Genomic DNA, 21713 nt, shown 5'->3' with positions numbered 1-21713 from the left:
TTAATTTTGGTACTAGAGGTCCAGTCTACTGGCACTTCACCTAAGTATTCTTTGTGTGAGTCTTGTCAGAAAGCACCAGCAGGAAACTGAAATAATAGGAATGGGCAAGGAAAAAAAAACCATTCTAATCCTGCCCAGGATTTTCTAGTAGAGGCCACTGGATACAAAAGAGGAGTTGGCAGTTTGGCTGACTTTTCCCCTTCAAGTTCTGAGAACCATGGAACTCTAAGCTTTTGCTGTGGATGTAAACAGCTAACTGAGTATGGATGGGCAATTGAATCAGGGACCCACCTAGCCAGCACTGCTTCATTTTTACACTGAATGGTGCGTTTACACAGTAGTGCAATGGAAGAATTATAAAATTGCAGGTTTCAGAGTGCGATACTCATGCTCACATTTCAGGGTTCCTAGCATTCATAGCGACAATGTTTCTGACCACAGGCCAAATGCTGACTCAACAAAGAAAAATAACCGGCACAACCAATTCATCAAATCCTCATGTTTACGATCTCAATTGCACAGTGGCTCAGTGGTTAGCATTACTGCCTCACAGCGCCAGTGGCCTGGGTTTGATTCTACCTTTGGGCAACTGTGTGGAGTTTGCACATTCTCCCCGTGTCTGTGTGGGTTTCCTCCAGGGGCTCCAGTTTCCTCCCACAGTCCAAAGATGTGCAGGTTAAGTGGACTGACCATGCTAAATTGTCATCCTCTCTAGGGATGTACAGTCTAGGTGAATTAGCCATGGGAAATGTAGGATTACAGGTCTAGGGTAATGGGGTGGTCTGGGTGGATGCTCTTCAGAGGATTGGTGTGGATCCAATGGGCTGAATGGCCAGTGCTTCCACACTGTAAGGATTCTATGATTGCACACAGGCACTTTGATAATACTGGAAACACAACTGCCAATTTGTACACAGCAAGATCACAAAAGTAATAATGTGATTATAGCTGGCTAATTTGTCTTACTGACTTCCTCACCAAGATGTTCCCATTTCTCTTTACTTTTAGTCTTAACACCGAGTAATTTCTAAAAGTGATTTCAACTTACATTTTACATGTCCTTAGTTTTCTCTCTTCTGCACTAAGGCAGTGTGTGTAGAGTGCTCTTGCAAAGATATATGAGAATTTTTAACTAGGCGGTAGGAATTAAATATTTGACTGTAGAAAATTTATGGCACTTTTGGTGGAGTGGATCTAGAACAACTGTCACTGCAGTGAATACATTTTTAAGTTAAGGTCGTAAATATGAAGATTTGATGAATTGGTCTTGGTGCCACCACAAGCTGCTGCTGCTTCTTTTGGTGCTCCTTTTACTGAACCTAAGACTGGAATCATAGAATTCCCTACAGTATGGAAAAACAGACTATTTGCCCCACTGGCACTGACCCTAAACCTCTGAACACCATCCCAGCCAGACCCATCCCCTACCCTAACCCTGTAACCCTGCATTGCCCATGGCTAATCCACCTAGCCTGCACATCCCTGGACACTATGAACAATTTAGCATGGCCATTCCATCTAACCAGCACATCTTTGGACTCTTCCATATTGATGCCTTTTTGTAAGGCGAAGTTATCCGGTACGCATAAGAGATTACCACAGTCCTTGAAAGTTCTACTGAACTGAATTTCAAGATATTTTGATATCTTGTGTGTTTATTGAAATAACTCCACAGAGGCCGGTACATCACCAAGTCACCCTTTATTTACACAAGATTTGTCCTTCACTATTACACTAACTCAGGCACTAGAGTGTCAATATCTCTGAAACTTAACCTTTTTATGTCAGCCAGGGCTCCTGATTGGACCAGATTAACAGCCCAATCAGTGAATTCATATTCTATGAGGTCAGCTGGCTGACCTTGTTACAATCACTAGTTATATCGTAGACTTTATAAGAAACTGCTTTCTTCTTGTAAAATGGAGCATTGTTTATACAAAAAAAGCCTCACAAAAAGTTCTCTTGCAGATTCAACTATGATCAACCATATAGAGGAACAAGACTGCTTATTTCAAGATGTATTACAGACAGACTTTTGAAACTTGATGAGCATTTCTACAATGGTAAACAGACACCTGAAGGAATGGAGTACAGCATTTTCCTACATCACCAAACTTGGAACAATTGCAGCCATTCAAGTTAATGGTTGAGACATTTAAATTTATAATTACCTTGACTAAAAGATGATGGATGGGGCTATGCTCCAGATCTAAGCTAGCCCAATACTGAATATTCACCAAAACTTGCTTTCATAGCAAAATATCATTCCTCAGTGACTCCCTCCAGCTCAGACTCTATGGATTCCAACTTAAGTTTCACCTTTGTATTTCTAATCCACCAGGAACACAGACGTCTCCATGATATACAATGTTCCTCGAGCAGCTATTCTCACTACATCCTGAGGTCCACACTCAGTGTAATCCACTGCGATATGCACACATTCAATCTCTCTCTCCATCAACACTGCCTCATGCTATCTCAAACTTGTCCTGTCCCCCAGTCTACTTCATTCAACGTTTTAACCAGAAACCTTTTCTTCTCCTTTCAGGTATTGAGGAATGCAAGCTGCAATAACTCAGATATTCAGGCCCTTCTCAAATCTTCCTCCCCTTCCCTCTGACTTCATCCCTTCCTCTAACACCACTTCTTGCTGGGAATTTATCACACCTTCTGACCTTCAACACTGATGTTCAACATATTTTGGGCATGACATGATGTCAAGATCTTCTTCCGTCACCTTTGTTCTCTGTGCCCAATTTCTTTGTACAGGGGTTCTTTCCCCATCCAACCCCACAGACCCCTTCACCTGCCCCCAACACTCTCCCTGTACCTGGATCCCTTCCTCTGGTCTCGTACTTGCACTTGACTTGTTCATTGAGAACTATCGACGTGACATCTGTTGCCTTAATTTCTCTGCTCCCTCACCTATTTGAACCCAACTCTCTCTGAACTTGCTACTCTCCATGTTCTCAGATCCAACTCTGACTCCATAATCAAATCTGCCAATAAAGGTGGTGTGTAGTGTAGTGGCCTCACATTGCGGAGGATAAGTACTGGCTTGTGGTGACCTCCTCCTTTCTCCCCACAATTGAACACCAGCTATCATCTCCATGATGACCTCATCTCATCTGGGAACTTATTCACCCACTCCACCAACCCACCAGCCCCCCTACACCACCCCCTCCCCACAGCTTCCCTCCTCACTGTCTGTCAACCTCGTACAGTACACTTCTACCTTCTTCCCAAAATCCACAAGGAAGACTGCCAAGGCAGACTCATTGTTTCAACCTGCGCCTGCCCCATGGAACCGATTTCTTCCATTCTTGACTTGATTTTATCTCCTGTTATCCAGTCCTTTCCCACTTACTGTGAGTCATCCAATGCTTTATCTTGGTTTCAAAATTTCCAGTTTACCTGCACCAGTCACCTCCTTTTCCCCAGGGATGTATGATCCTTTTACACATTCATCCCCCAGCAGGATGGTTTTTGGGCTCTCCATTTCTTCCTTAAGAGAAGGTGTGAATCATCCCCATCCACCACCACCCTCCTCTGACTGGCCAAGCTCATCCTTACTTTGAACATTTACTCCTCTCACTTTCTTCAGATGAAAGGTGTGGCCATGGGTATCGCATGGGCCCCAGTTATGCATATCTCTTTGTGGATTATGTAGAACATTCCTTGTTTCAGTCTTACTCTGACCTCTACCCACAACTATTTCTTTGGTAAATTGATGACATCATTGAGGCTGCTGCCCTCTCTCATCCGAAATTGGATAAATTTATCAATTTTGCTTTCAATTTCCACCCTGTTCTCGCCTTCACCTGGCTCACCTGCGACTCGTCCTTTCCTTCCACAACATCTTTGCTTCCGTTTCTGGGGATAGGCTCACCAGTGATAACCATTACAAACCCACTGACTTCATAACTACCTTGAAAATACATCCTCATACCCTGCTTCCTATGAGGACTCCACTTCATTCTCCCAGTTTCTCCATCTCTGTTGTATCTTTTCTGATAATGCCACCCTTCCACAAGAGGGCTTCAACTATGTCCACCTTTTTCTTCACCTGAGGATTCCCTGCCGCTGTGGTTGATAGGGCCCTCAGCCATGTTGGACCCTTTTCCCATACTTCTGCTGTTACGAAGCGGTGGTGGAGTGGTTAAATGAAAGAAATCCCTGATACTCACTTCATAAGCAACAAGTAACAATTTATTTAACTCTAACCGTGAATAAATTAACAGAGCGACTAACAAACCGAACAATTACCCCCTTAACTACTAACTAATCCTGAATAAAACAAAATTCTAATGTCATGCTGTTCCAATAAAGTCCCACTTATATAAACCAAAGTAATAGGAAAAAATAAATTAAAACTTAGTCTCTCGAAATTACAGCCAGGGTACATCTTCCGGAATGTTCTTCGCCTTCTTCGCGGTCCTCCAGTCAGGAACACCTTTCTTCATGGAATTCGTGTGTCAGGAATATTAGCTAAGAATGCCATAGTACCTTTATTTAGATGGTGCTTATTCTGAGCTCTTAGACATTTCCATGAGAGCCAATGAATTTCTCTTTCTTTAGAGCTGACGGCTGTTGAGAGCTGTTCTCTTAACAGATGACAGTTGCTCTCACACTGATTTTCAAATGCCCTCTTCTCTTACATACTTGATGACGTATTAATTTCTTACAATAGGATTGGCTCTATGTTGTCAAAACCATCAGATTTAAACTTAATTGGGCTTTCATATCTAGGGTCTGGTTTAAATTAATTGGCTAAATTCAAAAACCTGTTGTCTTGGTAAAAATGCTGCTTTCCCTGTTAACAGTATAGGCTTCTGATACAATGTTTCAATTTCAAGAGCTCTCTGTGCATCTGCTGTTACCTGCATACATTTTTTTTAAACTCCAAGTCTAAAAAACACATCAACTTTTAAAGGGACCACACACTCCTCCCCCTGTCATTTTACGAAAATCAAATTCAAACATCCTGCCTTCCAATCCACTAATACTCTACCCAACTTTGCAACACTGCCCTCACCCCTTTCCTCTCCTCCTATGACAATGATAGCATTCCCTTGGTTCTCATTTTCCACCTCACCTGCATCCATATCTAAATGACCGTAAACCACTATTTCCACCATCTTCAGCTGGATGCCATCATCAGACTGATTTCCCTTCCCCACCTTGTCAGCATTCCATGGGAACCATTCCCCCCGGAACACACTGGTCCACTCCCCCCAACACTTTCTCACAAACCCCTTGACACTTTCTAATGCAATTGAAGAAGGTACAAAGCTTGACCATTTACCTCCCCTCTCCTCATTATCCAAGGCCCTAGGCACATTTTCCAGGTGAAGCAGAAATGTACATGCAATTCATTCAATCTAGTCCACCATATCTGCAGGTCATAATGTGGTCTCCTATACAGCAGGGAGACGAAATACAGGCTGGGTGACTGCTTTGCTGAATATCTAAGCTTGGTCTGTGAATGTGACCCCGAACTTCCAGTTGACTGCCACTGCAACAGAGCATCGTGTTTCCATGCCAACGTTTCTGACTCGTGTGCTGTGTTCTCAAGTAAGGCTTAACGGAAGCTAGAGGAACACCTCATCTTCTGCTATTTCATGTCGGTTACTCTCCATCCATACCCCATGGTCCTAGATTGTATTGCACAGTCAACCTGTTTTCAACTATTCATACTTCTCTTTAGCACCCTATACATTTTTCTCTCTCTCTCTCTGCTTATCATTAGCTATCTCTGCTTGCCTTTTCCCTTATCCCTTCTCTCTCTCTGTCTCAGCTCCATCTCCATGTTCTTAATTCACTCTTCCTAACTGGCCATCAGCATAAATACCACCCTTTCCCATCTATTTTCAGTTCTGATGAAGGGTCACTGGACTCAAAACATTATCTTTAATTCTCTCTACAGATGTTGCCAAAACTGTTGAGTTTTTCCAGCTGTTTCTGTTTTTGTACTGAATATGGAACCACGATCTGACAGTTTGGGAAAACAGCCATGTTAAGTGTTTAATTCTATGAAGACAAAATCAGAATGATCATTTTGTGCAGAGCCCAAGAGTTCTGAGACAAATCAGAGGTGAAGGTTATTGGTCAATGGAGTTCAATGAGGAAAGTTTTCAGAAATCAACTGCTATTCTACTAAAAGAATCCAGGCAATCTGCAACTGCTGTAACCACAGAATTGGTGGGGTACAAGAAACTTGCTCCCTCTTGATGACCTGCTGAGCCTGCTTGTATGGACAAATATCTACTGCTCAACTTAAGAAGCTTTACAGCTGCTGAATCTAATTTCAAGTTTCAACTCCTTCACTTCAGAAAGAAACTTCATAAAGCAACAGGTCTGTAATAATTGCACACAGCAGGCAGCATGCCAACCATGCTCAACTAGCCTGTGTTTTCAAAACTCAAAACATACAGCCGAATTTTACCAGAAATCAGTTAAGTGCCAATTTTGTCAAGTTTCATGGAGGATTTCTCTCCATGATGCTAACTGAGATTACTCACACTATCGTCCCTAACTTGCCTTATTACCTATGCACCATACTCCTATGGCACTCACACGTCATATTTTAGAAGCTACATTTGTTCACACACAGGGCCCTGTTCTTTGTTGAAAGAAATATATCCACATAGTGCATCTTTGTCATGGAAGAAAGGATTATGGAAACAACAAAACAGCGAATCCTGATTGTGATGTCCTGACCAATCAAATTCAAATTGCCTGCTCTGAAAGCGATCCCCCCTTTAATAGCAATTTAGATCCTCAATTTTTCCATTTTGATCTGCAGTAGGTAATGAAAGTTGACAGTTCCTTAGAACCCACCACCAACAGTGCAGCAGAGCTGAGGGTCAAAACTTTGAAACCTTAAAAGTGAATTCCATCTATCTACTGTAGATTGAGAACATTGCATCAGGTTATTACCTTCTATATTTTTGAGTTTAGTTTTTTTCAGTCTCATCTTTAGGATACCTGTGACCTGAGTTTCTTGCTATATCTCAGAATTGGGAGTCATGAACCCCTCAGATCAGTTTGCGTTTCTGTTACTGATAGAAATCTGTCGTCATGTTCACAAAATCAGTTTATGTAGAAACCTAGACCTCTGTAGGGTTTCTAATTAATATGTTGAGGGTGAACTCATTTCCCATGCAGATATTTCCCACATGTCTAAGAACAGACAGCTGACTTGGCTCAAAGTCAGTTGTCATCTTAGAACCACAAGGAGTCCAATCAATGTCTCACCCTACCCAAAGAGAACTGTGACACCAATGGGACCTCTCTAATAGAAGGAACCTCACTGTTGGAAATCTTCAAACAAAATCTGACCATTAGATAGTGCATGCAGTTCGTAATCTGGGGAGCTTTCAGTCCTCGGCTGTTCACTCCACTGTTGGTGGTGGTTTCTAAGGAACTGTCAACTTTCATTACCTACTGCAGATCAAAATGGAAAAATTGAGGATCTAAATTGCTATTAAAGGGGGGGATCGCTTTCAGAGCAGGCAATTTGAATTTGATTGGTCAGGACATCACAATCAGGATTCGCTGTTTTGTTGTTTCCATAATCCTTCAGGTGCTTAAGACCTCAGGTCCTTTTCTATCTTCACTCCTGTTTCTATTTCTTATGTCTTAACTTGCATTTATAAAGTTCTTTATCACATCTCTCAAAACATGTCAAAGCACTTTCCATGCAATTAATTATTTGAAATGCAGTCATTACCACTAAATATTGATATTTTACACGTACCAAACAAATGACATAAATATCAGTTAAACTGCTTTTGGTACTGCAGGTTTGGGACAGAATTCTAACCAGGATGGGAGGTCAATCCAAGTTTTTTTTGTCAACTGTGTTGGGATTTTCTTTTACATTCACTTTAACGATTGGAAATGTCCTCAATTCAATATCTCATCTTAAGAATAGTACTTCCTTGGGAATACTTGAATTGACAGCCTTCAGTTCTGAGCCAAGAGTGTAATCAAATGGATCAAACTGACAAAATATAAACACCCATGATATAATTTCCATTATTCATCAAGCCTGAGTTAAAGAATAAAGGTTCCACTATGTTGACTGTTCAATTTTTAAAAGGAAGGCTGAATGGTGGACATGGTAACAGAGAAGAACATATTTTAAGATTCTTTTTGAAGAAATACAGATCCTCATTTTTTTAAATCACTAGAAAAGACCAGAAAAGTGACTAGAAGTACAAATCCAGGGTGAAATTATCCAGAACTTCCAGACTTGTTTAAAATATGGAAAGGAACAAGCTTATTGATTCTTACCTGTATAATTATCAGCCTGCAGATGCATGTCACACAGTTTATGGATGTAACGGATATACATTTCCTCCTTGTTAATCTCAGATTTATAAAAATTCTGAAATAATTGTAAATATCTGTAAGCATATTACAGTTGGAACAGGCAAGTGAAAGAGATCATTTTAAATTACACACTTCACCCTTGAACATTGATTACTGCCCATTTATTATTTTTAAGTCTCTAACAATACAGCCTTGGAACATGTACCTACATATTACCTGTTCTGTACCAATCCTGAATCTCTTTGGTGAGATTGTGTCAGGAGAGCTTTACTTTTTGCCTAACCTATACTGCATCTGGCCTGGGTGTGCTTGGCATTGCCATACTGAGAACATCTAATGCTCTGTAGCATTCTATGTAAGACTTAAAGGCAAAAGGAATAAAAACCTTAACTCTGTAACTAATCTCTAATGCGCTTGACCTAAAAGTATTTGCTGCTGACATTAGGTACCAAAATTGGAAAAATATTTTAATGCACTGTTAAGAGTACAAATAAAATTTAAACAGACAGAAAATTACTTGCTTACCAACAAATTAACAGTACAACCAATCTTCTTATTTTCAGTTTCATCCCCTTTCATACAATCCCTGAGGAGAAGAAAGGAGCTTGGACTCAAAAAAATTGCATGTCACATGACAAGAATTTGTAGCTTCTGATTGTAGTTTCTGCACAGGATTTCAGTTCTGATACTGTATAGCTAACTTTCTGCATGGAGCCAGACTCAAGATGCCACTTGATCTGAGTTCCTTTCATGGAGAACTGCGTCTATAAGTTTCATCAAATGATTGATCATGTGAGTGCCAAAGATCAGCAACATACTCCAATTTATACAGATTATAGAATTTTCCCCAGGACTGGGGAGTCCAAAACTAGATGGCATGGGTTTAAGGTGAGAGGGGAAACATATAAAAGGGATCTAAAGGGTAACCTTTTCACGCAGAAGGTGGTGTGTGTATGGAATGAGCTACCAGAGGAAGTGGTGGAGGCTGGTACAATTACAACATTTTAAAAGGCATCTGGAAGGGTATATCAATAGGAGGGGTTTAAGAGGGGTATGGGCCAAATGCTGGCAAATGGGACTAAACTAATTTAGGACATAAAGTTGGCATGGATGAGTTGGACCAAAGGGTCTGTTTTTGTGCTGTACATCTCTATGACTCTTACAGCACACAAGGTGGCCACTGGTCTGTCAACTCTATGCCACTGTCTGCAAGAGAAATTTCACTAGACTCACTCTTTCCTTGAAACTCTGAGAAAGTTCACTCTGCAAATGCTTAACCAGCTCCATTTTGAAAGCTGCAACTGAACATGCCTCCACCACACACTCAGGGAGTAGATGCTAGGTCCTAATCACTTGATGCATAAAAAATGATACTCCACATGTTGCCTTTGGCTCTTTTGCCAAATGCCTTTAATATGCATCTCTGGTTTCGATCCTTAAGCCAACCTGAATAATTTCTGTCTATCTACTATGTCTAGACTCTTCATTATTTTGAACACCTCTGTCCAGACATCAACCTTCTCTTTCCCAAGGAGAAGAACCCTTGGCAACTTCCCTGAAGCTAGAGGAAATTTGAGCAGCCTAAAATGGTGATGCCAACTGCACACTGATACGTGGGTTCTGTGCTACAGAATGGTCTGAAGTTGTTCCTAAGCAGTACTTTTAACAGTGCGACCACCTTAGTATCTGCATGTTTTGTTGGTCTATGATAGAAGAGTTATCATTCCTAAAGACCTCAGATTAGTCACACTTCAATAAAAACATCAGGGCACCTGGCCTAACCAAGTGCCAGGCCAGAGCCCACAGTTCAGTTTGGTGGTTGGGAGTCTCCAAGGTATTGAAGACATGATTTCTAATTGTGTCACTTGTGTTGTCCATTATATCAACAACAATTATAGTGGATAAGTCTGCAACTTAGAGGAGCAATGTTGCTGAAGACAGTACCTCCTTGACTCTGTCAAATGTCCAGTGTTGGTGTTTATCCAAGACCAAGCATGGTCCTGTTTGACCATCTTTAATGTTACAGACATCAGTAGCCTGAGTATAATTTTCTATTAATAGCCTGGCTTCCTGCAGAGGAAGCAATTGGTGTGGTTTCTGAGGTGTCTCCTCTCCAGACCCTGTCACTTAATGGTCAGAGCCAGTTCTACTTTTACTGTATCACTTTATTTTTCTCACCAGCTTGTCTGAGGGTTGTGTCAAAGTTTCAAGACCACAGCCTTTCCGAGTTTATGAAATTGTCAAGGGTATGGAGTCTTTGAACTCTGTAAGAACAATTACTTCACAAAAGTTTTGGTAAGTAACCTCAACCTTAAGTGCTCGTATTTACCAGTCAAAAGCAAGCTGCTTAAGCCTTGAAATTTCTGTTATGTATGGTTAGGCTATTCTTCAGGGTATGGAATTTTTGGTACAAAATGGTACACATCTAGGATAGCACCTTTTGTTGCCTCTAGCTAGTTGCTCTCCCATCTTGTCCTACTCTGCAAAAGCTGGTGAAGGAGCAACGCTCCGAAAGCTTGTAACTTTAACAAACCTGTTGGACTATAACCTGATGTCGTGTGACTCCTGACTTTGTCCAGCCCAGTCCAACACTGGCATCTCCACAACATTGTTGGACTAACCACCTTAACTATCGTACTAATCATTTGAAAGAGACAAAGAAACCTCTTCTTCATCAAACAAGGGGATGAGGTGAATAAATTTTAACACTACATTCCTTAAGTCTGGGTTAGGGTGATTTCCTCACCAGAGGTGACTTCAATGGCACATTAGGACTCCCCCTCTCAGCTCAAAATGTTTCAAGTTAAAGTCCATTTCTCCTACCCTTTTGCGCTTCTCTTTCTCCTTTTCCCTTTCATTGCAGTTTAATTACAGTCAAATTACGGTTAATTTCCACCGTCTCTCCCTCTCTCTTTTTCCTGTTCCTAGAATTCTCTTCCCTTTTTTCTCCTCTTGGAATCCAAGTTCAAATTTCTACTGCTCCAGTTTTAATTTATCTATTTTCAACCTCTAGATGCTTCATCACCAATTTTGCAATTTCTGTTTGCCTTGCTTTCAGGTGGAACTCCGTCTTTCAGTGCCTAGCCACACCTAATTTTGCCAAGATATCACCTACAACTTTCTGTAAGTTATGACATCCTGTTTTTTGAAAGCATTGAAGTGTGGAGAGCGATCTTGTGGTGCAGTGGTAGTATCCACATCTCTGAGCACCGAGGCCTCGGTTCAAGTCCCATCTGCTCCAGGAGTGTGTAATAACATTACTGAACAGGTTGATTAGAAAATATCTTGAAGTGTGAATGTCTCAGGTTCACACTTTAATATTGCAGACTGAAAAGAAAACCTTTCTGCATTTTGTAAATTAGTGGCTTTTAAAAGAAAATTTTATTTTCCCCTTTCCAGTTCTTTTGTGGGATTATCCCAGACTCCAAGCATTCAATTTTGTTAAGGCCAGGTGAGGTGGGTGTGATTTAGCTCCCCTCTTTTAAGACTCCTCATTTGGCTGCAATAAAGATTTAAGTTCTCGTTAATACAAAAGTTCAATTAAAATATAGCTAACTAATTTCCACAGTAGTAGCAACAAGCCAATTAGAAGTTAAGGTTTTCTTACATGAAAGAAAGAACACATTTATTATCAGCTAACCCCAATAAAAGTAATAAAGACATGATGTCAAACATACATACACAAATACAAAGTGTCCAGAATGATAGGAAGATGAAAGGAATATATTATTTAAAGCCCTTAGGGTGACTTGATGCACAAAATTTTAAATGAGGACCAGAGTTGTTAAGTTGGTGTCTTGAATCTTTAGCAGTAGTGAAAATTGCAGTATCCTTTGAGTTCTGAGTGTTCTGATGTTTCATTTTGATTTGGATTGTTATTAGGTGCTTTTTGGGAGGCAGAGCTTTCTCAGTTGATTTCAGCTCTGCAATCAGAAATCCACCTTCACTCTTCTGCCACAAGCAGCTGATTGAAATACATGCTCGTGTATTTTTACGTCTGAGTTTATTGTCTCCAACCTTGGTAATTTCAGCGTGATTTTCCTCTCCAACATGTGAACATACTCATACAGGCTCATATAAGGAAATGGGAATCTTCACACCTCCGAGGTTATGGGGAATGGGGACTGATGTTTGCTAGATGATTTTGGTTCCTTTGGATAAAATGTCAAATTCAGTTTGTCTGTCTGTTGTTTAATCTGCACTAAAACAGATGATTGGTGTTGTCACTTTAAGTCAATGATTTGGTCCCTTTTTAAAGCCATTTCAATGCATGAAAGTTCCAGGTTTTGTCTCACCTTTCGCAAACGTAAATGTGGAACCTTTTGTGGTGTAAGTAAGTATAATGGCTTGGCACCTGACCTTACTGTAATATGGTAAACAAGTAGCTTTAAAAAATCTAATTTGAATTTCTCTGATTTGTTGCATTTGTTCAGCTCCTACACCTTGTGGATATGTCAGAAATCCAAGCAAACTGGCTCAGTCATGAGCATTTCTTATTTGGGATAATATCAAGACTGTACATAATTTGACTTCCTCTATCTACATTAAAGAGTAACTGTTAATTACCCAATCATTTTCTGTTGAACGTTCCTTGGATTGTGAAATCATGTAGGTGATGGTTGGAAGATATGAAACTTCAGCTATGGTCGTCAGACGCTTATTCCAGCATTCTCACCACCAATTCCAACCCCACCAAATACAGATTCCCTATATGCATATATCACACCCAGTCAAGTTCTCACTCGATTAGCCCTCACTTAATGTATAATTATTTCTTGTTCCTTAGTTTCATTTGACTTCAGGCACCTCTGCCACAAGCTGCTGGATAACAACAGAAAGGAGTGTCTAATTTGGAATATATCCACTGACTATTCACGATAATATTATTATGATCTTTCCCAAGAAGGGTAATTCCTGTCTGTTGTTTTCAACAACTTGTTTTTCTGACTTGGTGTTAGAGGTTTGTTGCTGTGGGATATCATTTTAAAATGCCCACTCTGCTTACTGGAGCTTCAATCTGCAGTTATGGCTGTACAAGCCTAGTGTATTAAGACACCAACACAATATGTAGTTGAAGTATTAGCAGCGACTGCATCCTCTGCTTTCTTGTTGTGTTGTAAGCACTTGAGGCCCTCCATTGCCCACATGCAGTTGGTGATTGATTGAGGTTACTAAGAAAGAAATTAAAGTTGACACAGAACTTTGGAAGTTGGTGCCAAATTTGTTTTGGTCTGTTGTCAGATTGTCTTATAAACAAGAACAAAAATTAGAGGCTGTAATGAAGTTGTGATATTTCACAGTTTGCTTCTCAATCATCAGCTTAATAAGAATGGCGTCAGCACTGCTGCAACTACAGGAGACTAACCTGATTCTTGTCAGGTATTTGAAAGATGCCACTTACAGCCCAATACTTGTTGAAGTGATGGTACCAATCAACCCAGTTGACTGTTTGGTTTGGGCTAACCATGTTGCATAAGAGTCTGGGAGGAAGTGTGATTTTTTTCCATTGTTCTGCACGGTCCCACCAGTTGCTTGGCTCCAATATTGTACAGCTGCTCTGATTACTGATGGGGGCGTTTACCCCCAGTGTGCTCTGGTGTCCAAAGGCTTTTAAAATTTCCTATCCTTTACCAATGACAGTTGAGATCAATCATACACTATTGGCAGATTACACACCACTGTTGACATGTAGAAATGTCAGGAGATGGTTCTGGAAGCTACATGTAGATAGATGTGGTCTGGACACCAGGCTTGTGCAAACTGTACAACATTTCCTTACCTACTTATGTTCTTTACAGAGGCATGGTACAGTTGAACATTTTTAGATCTTGCACTCATCATGTCCTAGTCCCATGTGATCTGAAATCATCGGACATCGATGATGAAGTTGTATGAATAACAGAAACATTTTTGGAAGTATTTTCTGCTCTCTCTCTAAACCTTAACATCTTTACAAAATTACAGTGCCCAGAATTGGTCACATATCTCCAGCTGATGCTGAAGAAGTGTTTTACAAAAGTTTATCATAATTTCCTTGATTTGTACTCTATCAATTTATAAAGGCCAGGACCCTGTATGCATTATTAGATTTTCTCTCAACCTGCCTTGCAACTTTCAACAATTTATGCATATATATCTGTTCCTGAAACCCATTGGAATTGTGTCCTATACATCGTACTGCATCTCCACTAAGTAAGTCTATTAGCATCGTGGATTAGTGGGGTATAGATTATGGCTGCAATTCTCCATCTCATCCAAAGTCAGGTGCAGCCAGAATGAAGAACATAACAGCAGGAATATGTCATGCTGCCACTGAACCCTGCTCCACTAGCCAAACAGATCTTGGCTGTTCAACTCCATTAACCTGGATTAGCTCCATATCCTTTTATACATTTACCTACCAAAAATCCGTTGATCTCAATCTCAACTGATCCAATTGAATCAGTGTCTGCAGCCTTTTGGGAGAGAAAATATCACACTTCTACTATTATTTCTGTGAAAAATTGTTTCCCAATTTCCCTCCTAAATCAGAACTGAAAGAATTGCGGATGCCATAAAAAAGAGACAAAAATAGTAATTGCTGGGAAGGCTCGACAGGTCTGGCAGCATCTGTGGAGAGAAATCAGTGTTCTGAGGAAGGGTCATGTGACCCAAAATGCTAACTTTTGATTTATCTCCACAGATGCTGCCAGACCTGCTCAGCTTTTCCAGCAATTTCTATTTTTGACTCCCTCCTAAATCACTTGGCTCTAATTTTAGTTAACAAGTTGAATGGAATATAGGAAAAGAGAGAATTTGATGGACAAGGCCTGAGTCATAATCCTAGTTGCTATTGCCAATGAAGAACAGCTGTGGATGGTCATGGAAAGAACTAACCTCAGCTAACAAATGACTGCACTATTGAAAGAATGCTGCATTGTCGAAGGTGCAGTGTTCGCTTGCTGAGATACTAAATTGAGGTCCTGTCTACTTGGTCTGGTGGTTCAGGTGGACATTGTCCCATAGGTATTCTCTGATGCTATGTTAACTTTCCTCTCTCATCTAGTTTAATCAAAAACTGATCCATCAGCCATTCATCTCATTTTCTGTTTGTGTTCTCATGGAACTCAAGTGACTGCTGCATTTAACTATTTATCAACAGCAATTAAAAATGTTGTAAATAAATTTATTTTACAAGCTCTGAGTACAAGGAAGTGTCATATAAAAGCAGCTCCTTTCTTTTACAGAGATAGTAGGAACTGCAGATGCTGGAGAATCCGAGACAACAAGGTGCAAGGCTGGATGAACACAGCAGGCCAAGCAGCATCATAGGAGCAGAGAGGCTGACGTTTCGGGCCTAGACCCTTCATCAGAAAAGGGGGAGGGGAAGGGGGTTTTGAAATAAATAGGGAGAGAGTGGGAGGCGGATAGAAGAGGGACAGAGGAGAGGATAGGTGGAGAAGAAACAAACAGGTCGAAGAGGCGGGGATGGGGCCAGGAAAGGTGAGTGTAGGTAGGGAGTAGGAAGAGGATAGGTCAGTCCAGGGAGGACGGACAGGTCAAGGGGGCGGGATGAGGTTGGTCGGTAGGAGATGGAGGTGCGGCTTGAGGTGGGAGGAGGGGATAGGTGGGAGGAAGAACAGGTTAGGGAGGCAGGGACGAGCTGGACTGGTTTTGGGATGCGGTGGGGGGAGGGGAGATTTTAAAACTTGTGAAATCCACATTGATACCATTGGGCTGCAGGGTTCCCAAGCGGAATATGAGTTGCTGTTCCTGCAACCTTCGGGTGGCATCGTTGTGGCACTGCAGGAGGCCCAGGATGGACATGTCGTCTGAGGAATGGGAGGGGGAGTTGAAATGGTTCGCGACTGGGAGGTGCAGTTGTTTGTTGCGAACCGAGCGTAAGTGTTCTGCAAAGCGGTCCCCGAGTCTCCGCTTGGTTTCCCCGATGTAGAGGAAGCCAAACCGGGTACAGCGGATGCAGTATACCACATTGGCAGATGTGCAGGTGAACATCTGCTTGATGTGGAAAGTCTTCTTGGGGCCTGGGATGGGGGTGAGGGAGGAGGTATGGGGGCAGGTGTAGCACTTCCTGCGGTTGCAGGGAAAAGTGCCGGGTGTGGTGGGGCTGGAGGGGAGTGTGGAGCGGACAAGGGAGTCATGGAGAGAGTGGTCCCTCCAGAAAGCAGATAAGGGTGGGAAGGGAAAAATGTCTTTGGTGGTGGGGTCGGATTGCAGATGGCGGAAGTGTCGGAGGATGATGCGTTGGATCCGGAGGTTGGTGGGGTGGTACGTGAGGACGAGGGGGATTCTTTTTTGGTTCTTACTGCGTGAACGGGGTGTGAGGGATGAGGTGCGGGAGATGTGGGAGACACGGTTGAGGGCGTTCTCGACCACCGAGGAGGGGAAGTTACGGTCCTTGAAAAACGAGGACAACTGAGATGTACGGGAGTGGAATGCCTCATCCTGGGAGCAGATGCGGCGGAGGCGAAGGAATTGGGAATAGGGGATGGCATTTTTGCAGGAAGGTGGGTGGGAGGAGGAGTATTCTAGGTAGCTGTGGGAGTCGGTGGGCTTGAAATGAATATCGGTTTCGAGGTGGTTGCCCGATATGGAGACAGAGAGGTCCAGGAAGGGGAGAGAGGTGTTAGAGATGGTCCAGGTAAACTTAAGGTTGGGGTGGAAGGTGTTAGTGAAGTGTATGAACTGTTCGAGCTCCTCATCTCCCCTCCCCCCACCGCATCCCAAAACCAGTCCAGCTCGTCCCTGCCTCCCTAACCTGTTCTTCCTCCCACCTATCCCCTCCTCCCACCTCAAGCCGCACCTCCATCTCCTACCGACCAACCTCATCCCGCCCCCTTGACCTGTCCGTCCTCCCTGGACTGACCTATCCTCTTCCTACTCCCTACCTACACTCACCTTTCCTGGCCCCATCCCCGCCTCTTCGACCTGTTTGTTTCTTCTCCACCTATCCGCCTCCCACTCTCTCCCTATTTATTTCAAAACCCCCTTCCCCTCCCCCTTTTCTGATGAAGGGTCTAGGCCCGAAACGTCAGCCTCTCTGCTCCTATGATGCTGCTTGGCCTGCTGTGTTCATCCAGCCTTGCACCTTGTTGTCTCCTTTCTTTTACACATCTCTATGACTTTCCACCAAAGTTCAGGGTGAATTAGCTGCCCAGTCTATCCAATGCTATACCACGTCATACATTCAAAGCTTCTTTTTTAAACTTGAGCATAAGATGTGAATGTTACTAGCAAAGCCTGCATTACAATTCATCTCTAATTACTTTGAGGTGGTGGTGTTGAGCCACCTTTTTGAACTGCTGCAGGCTATGGGATGAAGATACCCCATTGTGCTATACATACAGAGAGTTTCAGGGCTGTGTGACAACAAAGGCAATGCAGGTCCAAGTAATGGTTTTTAAATCGCAGCACAGTGGCTCAGTGGTTAGCACTGCTGCCTCACAGCGCCAGGGGCCCGGGTTTGATTCCACCCTCGGGCAACTGTCTGCGTGGAGTTTGCACATTCTCCCTGTGTCTGTGCGGGTTTCCTCCGGGTGCTCTGGTTTCCTCCCACAGTGCAAGGATGTACAGGCTAGATGGATTGGTCATGCTAAATTGCTCATAGTGCTCAGGGATGTGTAGATTAGATGGGTTATAGGGGGATGGGTCTAGGTGGGATGCTCTGAGGGTCGGTGTGGACTTGTTGGGCCGAAGGGCCTGTTTCAACACGGCAGAGATTTTAAGAAGTAGACCAATGACATTCTAAATTTATTAACTTACAGAATATGGACATTGCTAGTTGGGCCAGCAATTATGTTCAACCCTAATTGTCCCAGAGAAGCTGTGGTGAACTGGTTTCTAGAACTGTTAGAGTCTCTGTGGTGACTGTATATTCAAAATGCTATTAGGGAGTGAATTCCAGCATTTTGACACAACCACATTGAAGAAACGGTAATATAGCTACAATTCACGATGGTGTGCAGCTTGGAGAAGAACCAACACACGGTGGTATTCAAATACACCTGTTGTTCTTGTGGTTTTGGTGGTTACATTTGTGGGATTGAGAAGAAGTTATGTGACATAAAAGGGAATTTGCACGTGGAAGTGCTTCTTGATGAATGCTACTCTTGTCCCTCCAGATGATAGACATTACAAGTTTGGGAGCTTGGTGCGTTGCTCCAGTGCATCTCATAAATGAAACACCCTGTTATCAAGTTGGACTGAAGGGTCTGTTTCCATGCTGCACAGCTCTTTGACTATGACATGCATCACTGATGGAGGGAGTGAACATTTAAGGTGGTGGAGGGGGTGTCAATCAAACTGGTTACTTTATCCTCACTGATGTTTAGCTTCTTCAGCACATGTATGTACGGTTATGGGTGGTACCCTTTTGGTCTAGATTTGACTGGCAGCTTAACTGACTAATCCTTATGCACAGAGACTAAATATCTAATTTTACTGATACCAAAAGTCAAGGAAAAGGTGTGCGATAAAACCTGATGAAGAAGCAGAGGGCATTAATATTCTTCCATTAAATACAATGCTACATGTGGGGACAACATCAATTAGAAATATAAATTTTCTAGCTTTCGACAACCTATACAAGGGCTATTGTGTGGCATTTTGTAACTTCTGTCATGAGAAGCAACAGAAAACAAGATTGACTTTAATTATAATGTTTGTTTTTTAATGTGATATCAATAACTGTTGACACAATTAATGCAGCACAATTAATGAAATGTAATTATTAATTTCAAAGTGATTACTGTAGACTGGAATACAAATTGGATACTTGGAAATTGTGTCAGAAAAATGGGCCCCGGACAGGAAAACTAATCAGTGATCCTTTAAGTCTTTTGCATGTTGTAATGGTAACACAATGTCCTGACTTCCTTATTCTCAAAAAATTTTCCTATGATCATTCACCTCCTGCAATAAATTGGGGATGCGTTGTGACAAATTTTATTTTGTTCACCTGTGGGATGTGGACATTGCTGGCTGGCCAACATTTATTGCCTGTCCCTAGTTGCCCTTGAGAAGGTGGTGGTGAACTGCCCTCTTGACCACTGCAGAACACATGCTGTAGGTTGATCATAATGTACTTAGGAAAGGAATTCAAAGATTTTGACCTAGTGACGGTGAAAGAACAGTGATATATTTCCAAGTCAGGATGGTAAGTGGCTTGGAGGGGAACTTGCAGGTGGTGGTGTTCCCATGTATCTGCCGTTCTATCCTTCTAGATGGAAGTGGTTGTGGGTTGGCACTGGTTTTACTTCCACTGTCATTCAGAACAAGAATTTTTTTCATTCTTGGGACTGCTAGTGGAAACAAAACAAAATACATTTTATAGGTCTCTATAATCTTTGCTTGGGTGGTAACACACTTGCCTCAAAATCAGAAGGTTGTATGTTCAAGTCAATGTCATACTGATAGAGTACAGAGGCGCCATCTTTTGCTTGAGATATTAAAATGAAACTTTGTCTATTTTTCATTCACTCATGGGACATGGGCATCGCTGGTTGGCCAGCACTTATTGCCCATCCCCAGCTAACCTTGAAAAGATGGCAGTCAGCTGCTTTCTTGCACTGCTGCAGTTCGTATGCTGTAGGTAGACCCACAATGCTCTTAGGAAGGGACTTCCAGGATTTTAACCCAGTGACAGTGAAGGAACTTCCAAATGAGGATGATGAGCGGCTTGTAGGGATTACCATGTATCTGCTACTCTCATCCTTCTTGATGGAAGTGGTCGTAAGTTTGCAAGGTTCTGTCTAAGGATCTTTGGTGAATTTCTGTAGTGCATCTTGTAGATAACACACACAGCTGCTACTGAGCATTGCTGGTGGAAGGAGTGGATGCTTGAGGATGTGATGCAAAAGTGGGTTGTCTAGGCTGGTGTAAAGCTTCTTGAATGTTGTTGGGCCTGCACCCATCCACACAAGTGGGGACTATTCCATCACATTCCTGACTTGTGCCTCGTAGATGGCGGGCAGGCTCTGGGGAGTCAATAAGTGAGTTACTCACTGCAGTAATCTAGCCTTTGATCGGCTCTTATAGCCACTGTTTATACGGTGAGTCCAGTTAAGTTTCTGGTCAATGGTAATCACAAGGATGTTGATAGTGGGTGAATCAGTGTTGGTGACAAACATTGAATGTCAAAAGTTGGTGATTATGTTGTTTCTTATTGGAGATGGTTATTGCTTTGCATTTGTGTGGCACAAGTGTTACTTGCCAATTGTCAGCTCAAGCCTGGATATTGTCCAGATCTTGTTGCATTTGAACATGGGCTGCTTCAGTATCGGAGGAGTTGTGAGTTATGCTGAACATTGAGCAATCATTGGCGAACATCCCCACTTTTGACCTTATGATGGAGGGAGGGTCATTGATGAAGAAGCTGAGGGACTCCTGCAGCTACGATAGCTGACCTCCAACAACCACATCCATCTTTCCATGTATCAGTTATGACTAGAGCCAATGGAGAGCTTGCTCCCTCATACTCATTGATTCCAGTTTTGCTAGGCTCTTTGATCCCACATTCAGTTAAGTGCGGCCTTGATATCAGTGATAGTCCTCACTCTCACCTCACCTCTGGCATTCAGCTCTTTTGTTCCTGTTTGAACCAAGGCTGTGGTGGAGTCAGGAGCTGCATGGCCCTGGTGGAACACAAACAGGACACCACCAAGCAGGCGCTGCTTGACAGCACTGTTGATGACACCTTCCATTACTTTACTGATGTTGAAGAGTAGACTGATGGGGTGGTAATTGGCCAGATTGGATGTTTATAGGATGTATCCGTGCAAATTTCCACCTTGTCGGCTAGATGCCGGTATTGTACCAGTACTAGGAAAGCTTGGCTAGGGGTGTGGCATGTTCTGGAGCACAAGTCTTCAGTACTATTGTCAGAATGTTTTCAGGCCCCATAACCTTTGTAGTACCAATGCTTCCAACTGTTTATTGATATCACATGGAGTTAATCAAATTTGCTGAAGATGGCATCTGTGATGCTGGGGACCACGGGAGAAGGCCGTGATGGATCATTCACTTGGCACTTCTAGCTGAAGATTATTATGAATGCTTCAGTCTTATCCTTTGCACTTATGTTGGGCTCTTCCATCATTGAGGATGGGGATACTTTTGGAGTCTCCTCCTCCAGTGGGTTGTTTAATTGGATGTGGGAGTTTAGATCCGATCTGTTTGTTCTAGGATTGCTTAGCTCTATCACTTGCTGCTTATGCTGTTTGGCAAATATGTAGTATATTTGGTAGCTTCACCAGGTTGACACCTCATTTTTAGGAACGCCTACTGCTGCTCCTGGCATGCCCTCCTGCACTCTTCATTGAACAGGTACTTATGATTTTTTTGAAAAAACAAGGTGCTCTTGAATTGTCTAATACTGT

General features: G+C 42.3%; 1 protein-coding gene across 1 annotated transcript in view; it reads right to left on the bottom strand.

The window, feature by feature from the left end:
• dock3 (dedicator of cytokinesis 3) overlaps positions 1–21713 on the bottom strand; it is an 821127-nt gene that overhangs the window by 68261 nt on the left and 731153 nt on the right. Inside the window, exons 32-33 of the mRNA XM_048606243.1 lie at positions 8863–8923; positions 8299–8392 (exon numbers count right to left, since the gene is read on the bottom strand). Of these exons, the coding sequence (XP_048462200.1) occupies positions 8299–8392; positions 8863–8923 (155 nt within the window). The remainder of the gene's footprint in view (positions 1–8298; positions 8393–8862; positions 8924–21713) is intronic.

Source organism: Rhincodon typus, chromosome 16 (assembly GCF_021869965.1).
Source record: "Rhincodon typus isolate 14 chromosome 16, sRhiTyp1.1, whole genome shotgun sequence".
Lineage (NCBI taxonomy): Eukaryota > Metazoa > Chordata > Chondrichthyes > Orectolobiformes > Rhincodontidae > Rhincodon > Rhincodon typus.
The sequence above is the reverse complement of the archived record's forward strand: the minus strand, read 5'-3'. Positions and strand labels throughout refer to the sequence as shown.